The sequence below is a fragment of the Salmo trutta genome, chromosome 14 (genome assembly GCF_901001165.1).
Source record: "Salmo trutta chromosome 14, fSalTru1.1, whole genome shotgun sequence".
Classification (NCBI taxonomy): Eukaryota; Metazoa; Chordata; class Actinopteri; order Salmoniformes; family Salmonidae; genus Salmo; species Salmo trutta.
This window is the reverse complement of record NC_042970.1, coordinates 22,059,787-22,070,073: the sequence shown is the minus strand read 5'-3', so window position 1 is coordinate 22,070,073 and position 10,287 is coordinate 22,059,787. Positions and strand designations below refer to the sequence as shown.

The window sequence follows — 10,287 nt, the reverse complement described above, 5'->3', positions numbered from 1 at the left end:
TCTGTATTTAGCAGGATATGTATTTGTGTATCTAAATGGGTGCCAATGTTTTTCTGTTGTTTTAGAAGCTGCCTTCCAATGCTTGAGTGGGTGGAATTCTGATCCTGTGCTGGCCAAACAGACACTCATATAGGCTACTGTAAAGAAGTTACGTACATAAGCATCTTAGTGTTTACACTCAGTGATATACAGCAGGGTTTCCTAAACTCGGTCCTGCACCTGGTGCACCTGCACCTGGTGCAGCTAGTGTGTGCTATTCTTCAGGGGCTCTACCAGGCAATGGTCAATGGTTTCGCTGCCCTCCAGCTGTAACTGGCGTCCCTTCCTTGGCTCCACCCAGGAGTTGTGTGTGATGGTCTCTCCTGGCGAGGGGCCCACCTGCAGTAGTGACACCACCCTCTTCTTCACCTTGGCTCTGAGGGCAAGCCGCAGCTTCTGCCTGGTGAAGGCGTAGAGCAGTGGGTGGGAGATGGTGGTGCCATAGGCCAGGGCCAGAAACCAGAGGCGCAGGCTGACCAGGGTGTCACTGGGGCCCAGGCCCAGGATCAGCACATTGGCCACGGACAGAGGAGCCCAGCAACCTAGGAAAGTGGAGACGATGAGGAGGGACATCCTGAAGACACGCCGCTGGCGCTCCCGCCGGTCCCGGTGACGCCTCACGGCCCGCCGCAAGGCAATGATGGCCGACACAGATGCCTGAACAGTGGGACCGGTGACAGGGGCAGCAGGTGCAGGGGCAGCAGCAGCAGCAGCAGCAACAGCGCCTTCTGAGCTAACCAGAGGGGCTGAGGACAGGGCTGGGGGGGAGATGGCTGTGGGAGATGGGATGAGTGGAGGGTGAGAGAGGTGCTTAGTTGTGTCTGTGCACTGCTCTCCTCCCTCTATCACTCCCAGCCCTGCCTTCTGCTTCTGTCTCTTACGGTGCCCCCTGCAGCAAGGTGCCCTGAAGCGCTGGCTCTTTTTAATATGGGAGCCGATGCGAATGTTCAAGGCCCGCAGGATTCGTGAGTATGTGAACAGCATGACTGCCACTGTGATAAAGAAGATGGGCACCTGCAGCAGCAGGTGGTAGTACATGGCCAGGCCTGTGTGGTAGCCCTGTCCACCCACACAAAGCAGCGTCCGGTTACGCCACACTAGTGCCAGGGTGGTGTCGGGGGAGGAGGTGGAGCTGTGCTGTCCACTCTCCGCCCCTCCGGTGAGAAACTCCACCTCCAGAAAGGGGATGAAGAAGACGGCCAGAGACGTGGCCCAGACGGCAGCCAGCAGCAGCCCCGCCCTTTGCGGGGTGAGCAACCGGTTGGCGGGTCGGACAGAGATGTCGTAGCGGTCCACGCTGATGACCAGCACGTTGATGGCGGTGGCGAAGGAGGCGAAGGTGACACAGGCCTCGTGGAAGCAGCAGAGCAGGGCCAGGTTGGGCCCTGGGGGCAGAAGCACCACCACCAGGGTCAGAGGCAGACAAAGCACACACAACATCACGTCCAGCACATGCAGGTTGACCGTGACCATGTTGCTGACCGAGTCGACCAGGTTGGACTGAGAGCAGTAGAGCACCAGCACCATCAAGTTGCTGCTGAAGCCTAGGACCAGCTCTAGCATGAGGAAGGCGGTCAGTGACACCTGGAAGCCCAGGGGGTAGTGCATGTACCAGGCTGTGCTGGAGGAGACACTTCCCCCCGAGACCTCCTCCAGGGCCCCCACACCTACCACCGTCCCAGCCCAGTCGCTCGGGGCTGGGGTCGGGGTGTAGCTGTCCGTCTCCATGGTGGGGACTTCTCAAGCGTCAGGGGTAGTAGTAACCGTCACAGCCGTGATGTGTTCCCATTGTGCAAACTGGCTCCATGATGATGGAGAACAGAGCAGTAACAATCCTGTAGAGAAAGGGAGACGGGGGATGAATTGTGTGTCTGACGGGGGTTTTGAAATGGTTAAAGCTATAAGGCAAAGATAAGTAATCAAACACACAGGCAATCAATTGCTTTTAATGGATTCTCAGAAATAACACATTCAACAACTTAGAAATGGGTTCTGATCTTTGGCCAGTAAGCTATGACTCGGATCACCTGCTGGATCGTTCTGCCAATTCGGTGACTTTTGAGGTATGTAATTTAACCTAATTTTAACATTTTGTCATAAAGACCACATGTTCAACTTCATAAAAAACATGTTTTCCCATCTCAAGAGGTTAAATATAAAAATATATATATACAGGTAAGTGCCTGTTAAGTTCCAAATAAAGTAACAGGGTTTCCGTAACAGGGTTGAATCCCATTGTGACAGGGGTAATGGAAGCTTGTGTGCAACAGGGATTGGCAATTGAATGCAAGCTCCACCATTTATTTCCTTCACATTCTAGCCTCTTGTCTATGGGTAACAGGTTTGACAAGTTATGCTCGACCTGCTCAGTTTTCCACCACAAAACAACAGAAAAGGGCCAAAAATAGTAGAACCAGCTCACCTGCTTTAACATTATGATTTGACTATTAGATCTTCAATGTTTATTTAGAAAAAATATTTATTAAGGAATAGTTTCACCATATTAAAACGAGTTCAGTTCACATAACAGGGTTGACCTTAAAATGAGGGACAGATGTAAATGAATCACATGAACTAAATAATCATACTCAGAAATGACTTTGTCAAAGCAACAAAATAACTAGGGCTTTACAATGATGGTGAAAACCTGGAGAAATGTTGGGGTTCCGTGGGTTAAAATCTTCCCTAGAAGTCACAGAGGGTGCACAGAGGGACATGTCAGTCTTTATTTATATAAAAAATCTGATTGATTGAATTTGCCATGTGGTCTATATTAAATGGCCCTTCATTGAATATAAGAGGCTTTTAACATGATAGTTTTTGCATATATTTTCTGCGTAAAGTGCTTAGACTTTATTGAGCAGTTTGTCAGAATTGACTGCTTTTTAAATCAATTTTAGGGCATCATAATACATTCAGAGAAACGGCAGTAGGTCATCTAGAAGCGTCTGTATCATCCCCTGGAGGTTAAATCTACATCAGGGCTCTCTGACAGATACGGCCTCTTTCATCTCCTCAAAGAGATTGACTAAATGTCAGCATTTGTCAAGGTGGCTTTGGTATACAATTCACAGAGCTACTGTAAGAGAGTATTTACAGTGTTACATCAGGACACGCAGCAAAACAGACAAACATGCATGAACTACACATATTTTATAATAAGATATAATTTGGTATTTATGGTGTACAATAATTTCCTGACATTCCCACTTGAAACTGATGAATGCATGTTTGTGTGTAAGAGATGGGAGGAAGTATTAAATATACTAATGCAACTGCAGTAAGTAATTGCAAGCTCTTTTTACATCGCTGTACAATAAAGATGTAACCAATGCACAAATCCACTGCACAGTCTCTCACATACGCTGTGTACAATGCACCCGCAGAAACACAATCAGCCAAACAAAGTACTGTGCTAAGCCATGTGTGTCAGTGGAATGAAGCGTTCAGAGATAAAATGTATAATTTGTTTTCTATACTGAGGTGCTCGTGGGTAATCAGATTAGTGTCTACATGCCAGACTATAACCCCATGCTGTATTGACAGCATACCAGTGGTGATGTCCATGACACAATTCCCAAACATTGATTAGGGGCCAACTGCTGAAGGCAATCAATTGATTAATCAAAATCCCAATCTTTGCTCTAAATCAGGAAATCAGACCAATCAGGAAATTGCGCCAGAACCCAACCCCCTCTGCACTACTCTAGAAATAACACATTTGGTTGAACGATGGACCCAATCTCTCATGTTGTCGTTGCCATAGCAACTGAGCTGCGAGGGTCTAAATTAATCAGGGAACACAGATGCTGTAGTACTACGGAGCTACTGTGTGACACCATGTTGGTGACTGTGTTAAACGACCCACGATAGGCTACAGTTACAGCCTAATTGTTGGGGTTCTAGAAAAAGGCAATACTTGTAGAGTTTTTCCAGCACTGGAAGGCGCGTGAGATGAGATAAATGCCAAGGCAGATACATTTGCCAGTATACTCTAAAAGAGAAAACAATGAACCTATAGTAAAAAGAGATAAGGAGAGGTCAGGTAGAAAGGGATGAGGGGAAAGAGGGGAAAATGAGGTGAGAATTAGAGGGGTAGGACTAGGGAGGGAGGGATGTGTATGGAGCACTGCAGTCCTACGCTCACTTATTATAGAGATTTCCAGCTGGCTGGGTTCGTGGGCAGACTGGCTAACCACCACTAGGCTATGAGACGATAGAGAGATAGGAGAGGGACAGAGTCTCTAAACAAACATACAGTGAGACAGGGACTGAGGCTGAACGAATCAGTTGGACGGGCCTTTGATTTCCATAGGCGGGCACCTTTTTTTGTGGGGGGGCGGGGGGAGCTTACTATTTATCCTACCATTTCTACCGATCTGCATGAGTTATGATTACTTTTATATGCAAATTTTTGTGGTACAGTTTAATTTCTATAATAAAGTTTTCATTTCTCATAATCAGTGTAACGTGGTTAATTATAAAAAATATATATAAATCTAAAAAACAAAATTCAACTAAGATGAGAGCATCAGTCTCTGCCATATGGACACATTGATAGCCTACACTGTGATCCATTTGTCAGAAGGTGGGTGTAGCTGGTGCATGAAGTCAGGCGCAGCAGAGCAGAATGAGTGAGCAACGTACTTTACTCAAAATAAAGGGACTAGGTGACAATACACTTGACCAACAATAAATGGTAATCAATTACGCACGGGTGAAAACAGCACCCGTCGAAATACCAGCCATAACGTACCGAATGAACATAGAAACAATCACGCACAAAAACATGGGGGAAACAGAGGGTTAAGTACATGAACATGTAATTGGGGAATGAAACCAGGTGTGTAGAAAGCAAAGGATGTAAATAAAAAAAAATACTTTGTTGACTTACAGTGTGAGGTGAATAAGAAATGAATGAGAAGCTCAGCTCATTAGCGGTGGACGTGGTGAGTTAAGACAATCAAAAATCAGACATCCCAAATGGGCACTTTCCTATATATGCATGCAGCAGGCCAGATATGCCTACTTCTATGCCTCCTAGAGAAAAACCAGACACTCATTACTCACATGGAGCACTCCAAACAAAAGACAATGAAAACATTTACAAAACTCGTCAATTATGTTTATGAAATAAACCAAAACTTGCTTCTCACAAGTGTAGCAGGTTCTGAACTCTGCAAACAACGTTTTTACATTTACTAGACCTACTGGTGACATACGAAATGGGGAATTTATGAAAAATAAATACAATCAATGGGCAAACAATTCACACAATGAATGTGCAAGAATTGACGGGAGACAGCTGAGTGCATTCTGGAGAGCTGAGTGCATGTATTCTGGAGAGAGACAGGCCATATCTTCTCCACACACCCCTCCCCTTCTTCTTGTTGCAACATTTGAAATTATACTCAAGACACATTATCTTCACACATATTTTACAGTGAAGGAAAAAAGTATTTGTTCCCCTGCTGATTTTGTACATTTGCACACTGAAAAATAAATGATCAGTCTATAATTTTAATGGTAGGTTTATTTGAACAGTGAGAGACAGAAAAACAACAAAAAAATCCAGAAAAACGCATGTGAAAGATTTTATAAATTGATTTGCATTTTAATGAGGGAAATAAGTATTTGACCCCCTCTCAATCAGAAAGATTTCTGGCTCCCAGGTGTCTTTTATACAGGTAACGAGCTGAGATTAGGAGCACACTCTTAAAGGGAGTGCTCCTAATCTCAGCTTGTTACCTGTATAATAGACACCTGTCCACAGAAGCAATCAATCAATCAGATTCCAAACTCTCCACCATGGCCAAGACCAAAGAGCTCTCCAAGGATGTCAGGGACAAGATTGTAGACCTACACAAGGCTGGAATGGGCTACAAGACCATTGCCAAGCAGCTTGGTGAGAAGGTGACAACAGCTGGTGCAATTATTCGCAAATGGAAGAAACACAAAAGAACTGTCAATCTCCCTCGGCCTGGGGCTCCATGCAAGATCTCACCTCGTGGAGTTGCAATGATCATGACAACGGTGAGGAATCAGCCCAGACCTACACGGGAGGATCTTGTCAATGATCTCAAGGCAGCTGGGACCATAGTCACCAAGAAAACAATTTGTAACACACTATGCCATGAAGGACTGAAATCCTGCAGCGCCCGCAAGGTCCCCCTGCTCAAGAAAGCACATATACATGCCCGTCTGAAGTTTGCCAATGAACATCTGAATGATTCAGAGGACAACTGGGTGAAAGTGTTGTGGTCAGATGAGACCAAAATGGAGCTCTTTGGCATTAACTCAACTCGCCGTGTTTGGAGGAGGAGGAATGCTGCCTATGACCCCAAGAACACCATCCCCACCGTCAAACATGGAGGTGGAAACATTATGCTTTGGGGTTGTTTTTCTGCTAAGGGGACAGGACAACTTCACCGCATCAAAGGGACGATGGACGGGGCCATGTACCGTCAAATCTTGGGTGAGAACCTCCTTCCCTCAGCCAGGGCATTGAAAATGGGTCATGGGTGGGTATTCCAGCATGCCAATGACCCAAAACAAACGGCCAAGGCAACAAAGGAGTGGCTCAAGAAGAAGCACATTAAGGTCCTGGAGTGGCCATGCCAGTCTCCAGATCTTAATCCCATAGAAAATCTGTGGAGGGAGCTGAAGGTTCGAGTTGCCAAACGTCAGCCTCGAAACCTTAATGACTTGGAGAAGATCTGCAAAGAGGAGTGGGACAAAATCTGGTGGCCAACTACAAGAAACGTCTGACCTCTGGGATTGCCAACAAGGGTTTTGCCACCAAGTGCTAAGTCATGTTTTGCAGAGGGGTCAAATACTTATTTCCCTCATTAAAATGCAAATCATTTTATAACATTTTTGACATGCTTTTTTCTGGATTTTTTTGTTGTTATTCTGTCTCTCACTGTTCAAATAAACCTAACATTAAAATGATAGACTGATCATTTCTTTGTCAGTGGGCAAACGTACAAAATCAGCAGGGGATCAAATACTTTTTTCCCTCACTGTAGATGTTTGTCACTGACAGCCTCAACTCAATCAGCTCGGCCTATTGCCACACGCGCTGCCCAAATCGAGGGCTTCCCAAATAGGCATACTGTAGGCCTACAAACTTGTGAGTTGAAACAATCCACAGCTATTTAAAAAAAATAAGCTAATGATCCTCTATGGCTAAGTCAAGCTCTCTGGTGAAGTATTTTGAATGATTTTATTTAGACAGGAGTTACTATATAATTTGGGCAAAACATCAATTTACTTTAGGGGAAGCCAGCATCCGAACAGTGCACTATGCAATCGCCAAATTTTCTTTCCAGTTCGCAAGCGGCTGAAACTAGAGATCTCTATATAATAACAAAATGCTCATGTCTCTGGCCTAACAATGGGAGTCGTTGTCCCAAAGGTGGGAAAGCAGGCTACAAGCTTAGGTCTGGATGATATGCCCATAAAAACGCATCGGGCTTATTCTGGACAGAGTTTGGTAAGAGTGAGCCCTCTCGCTTTGCCTCTTCCTCTCTGCTGGAGAAATCATCTGAGCGAGCCAAACAGCACCCCTCTGTCTTAATATATGTAGCCCATGTATATGATCATGTCTCTCCAAAAATAGTATGACATGCCATACTATTTTTTTTCCAGACAGCATCAGATACATGCTCTACACATTCTGAGACAGAGGGGTGCTGTTTCGCTTACTTGGATGCTTTAAGAGAAGGATTGAGGGATGAAGGGAGGCAAGGATAGGAATCATGCCTCGCAGGTACACAAGATGCCCCAGGGAGAGAAGATGGAGTTGTGTTTTTTCCACTCCAATCTCTCCCATCAGCCTAACCCTGTTCCTGCCTGCTCTAATGCTCCCTCTACTCTGTGTTTTCCTCAAAGGCCTTACACACATATCATCCACCTTATATACACTTTACTCACGCACATCATCCACCTTACACACACATCATCTACCTTACACACACCTTATCCACCTACACACACACACATCATCCACTTTACACACGCACATCATCCATCTTGCACACACATCATCTGCCTTACACGCAGGTAGTCTAGTGGTTAGAGCGTTGGGCCAATAACCAAATCCCCGAGCTGATAAGGTAAAAATCTGTCATTCTCCCCCTGAGCAAGGCAGTAAACCCACTGTTCCCAGGGCACTGAAGACGTGGATGTCAATTAAGGCAGCCCCCCGCACCTCTCTGATTCAGAGGGGTTGGGTTAAATGCAGAAGACACATTTCAGTTGAAGGCGTTCAGTTGTACAACTGACCAGGTATCCCCCTTTCCCTTTCCTTTCCACACATCATCTACCTTACACGGACATCATTCACCTTACACACACAGGTCATCCACCCTGTGTTGAGAGCTGCGTGATAACAGGTAGGACACCACCACCACCACCACGTTGAACAATAAAACAAGGTTATGTCCCCCTGGATTGTCCTTGTAAATTATAGGTTCAGGAGCAAAATCAGGCATTCATTTTTCAATGAGGTTTGAGACACTCAAGAAGATGTTTTGATTTTTTAAAGACCATCCAATATGACCTTGGTTTGACCCCGACACAGGGCCACAGGGTCACATGGCCTTACAGCCGCATGTCTGATCACTGAACACAGGGGAGCCTCATCTCCTGCATGTGGAAGACCTTTGTTACCATAGTGTCAAAGTGTTTTTCCCATCTCAAGGGAGAGAGCTCCCATCTGGCAGACCAGAAAAGTGTTAATAGTTCCCCTTGTTAGATCAGTGTCTAGACAGTCAGTGATGAAAGCACTGCAGAGAGCGCAACAAGGGCTCTACCAGATTTCAACTTAGCACCAGTCCAGCTACGAGCTGTCCACCCTGATCACTCAGCAGTGAATAATCAGCATGCTTCGCAGGTCTGCACTCTCAGAGTCAGTCCCAAGCTCTGGATAGTGTGAACCCAGGAGAAGCAGCTATGGAGCTAACTTCCGAATTAAGACCTCTTGTTGCTGCTAGAGGAGGAGGCCCACAGGGAAGCTCTACCCCACCAAGAATAACGGAATTCATAAGAGCCAGGTACAGCAGGATCTAATGAATGCCCAACAGGGCACCTGTTGAGTCAGCAGCCTGAATACAATAACTACTCCTTGCACTCTGCTGAGTTTATAATGAAGACTGACTTACTTACCTACTGAGAGTTTAAGGGAGAGAAGAGGGAGGGAAAAAGAAAGTGTATAATATTGCCAGGGATTAAAAATACCGATTTAAGGGATAGAGGGAGACAGTGTTTGAATTATAAGGGCTGTGGTATTCATGAAAGTGGGGTCAGTTTGGAGAAGAAAGCGGGTTCTGCTCCATTGATAATTGGTGGAATAGAAATAAATAAGTATTTATTTAGGCTGAATCTGAGGCTGGTAACTCTAATGAACGTCTCCTCTCCATCAGAGGAAACTCTGGTTCTTCCTTTCCTATGGCGGGCCTCATGAGAGCCAGTTTCATCATAGCGCTTCATGGTTTTTGCGACTGCACTTGAAGAAACAAAGTTCTTGAAATGTTCCTTATTGACTGACCTTTATGTCTTAAAGCAATGATGGACTGTCGTTTCTCTTTGCTTATTTGAGCTGTTCTTGCCATAATATGGACTTGGTCTTTTACCAAATAGGGCTATCTTCTGTATACCACCCCTACCTTGTCACAACACAACTGATTGGTACTACCGTGCAGTATTGAAGAGCCCTCAGTGCTGCTCGATCATCCTATTTTTCTAACTTAATTGAGGAGAAAAAGAACAATCCAAAATGTATTCTTGATGCTGTCGCAAAGCTAACTAAAAAGCAGAATTCCCAAAGAGAGGATGACTTTCACTTCAGCAGTGATAAATTCATGAACTTCTTTGACGAAAAGATCATGATCATTAGAAAGCAAATTACGAACTCCTCTGCACAACACTGCTAGGGACAAGGATCAAGGGAGACACTCAAGTTTTTTAATACTATATCTCTTGACACATTGATGAAAATAGTCTTGGCCTCTTAACCTTCAAGCTGCATCCTGAACCCTATTCCAATTAAACTACTGAAAAAGCTGCTTCCTGTGCTTGGCCCTTCTGTGTTGAATATAATAAATGGCTCCCTATCCACCAAATGTGTACCAAACTCAATAAAAGTGGCAGTAATAAAGCCTCTCTTGAAAAAGCCAAACCTTGACCCAGAAAATATTTTTTTAAATAGGGGGCAGTATTTTCACGTTCGGATGAAAAACGTGCCCA

At 45.1% G+C, this 10,287-nt stretch overlaps 1 protein-coding gene across 1 annotated transcript; it reads right to left on the bottom strand.

Annotated features, from left to right (window-relative positions):
• Positions 1–20: 20 nt before the first annotated feature.
• Positions 21–1,766, bottom strand: LOC115207080 (G-protein coupled receptor 22-like). The gene is made up of 2 exons (XM_029774080.1): positions 936–1,766; positions 21–797 (listed from the first exon to the last, which is right to left on the bottom strand). The coding sequence occupies exons 1-2, from the start codon at positions 1,645–1,647 to the stop codon at positions 244–246; spliced, it is 1,266 nt and encodes a 421-aa protein (XP_029629940.1). The 5' UTR covers positions 1,648–1,766; the 3' UTR covers positions 21–243.
• Positions 1,767–10,287: the final 8,521 nt, after the last annotated feature.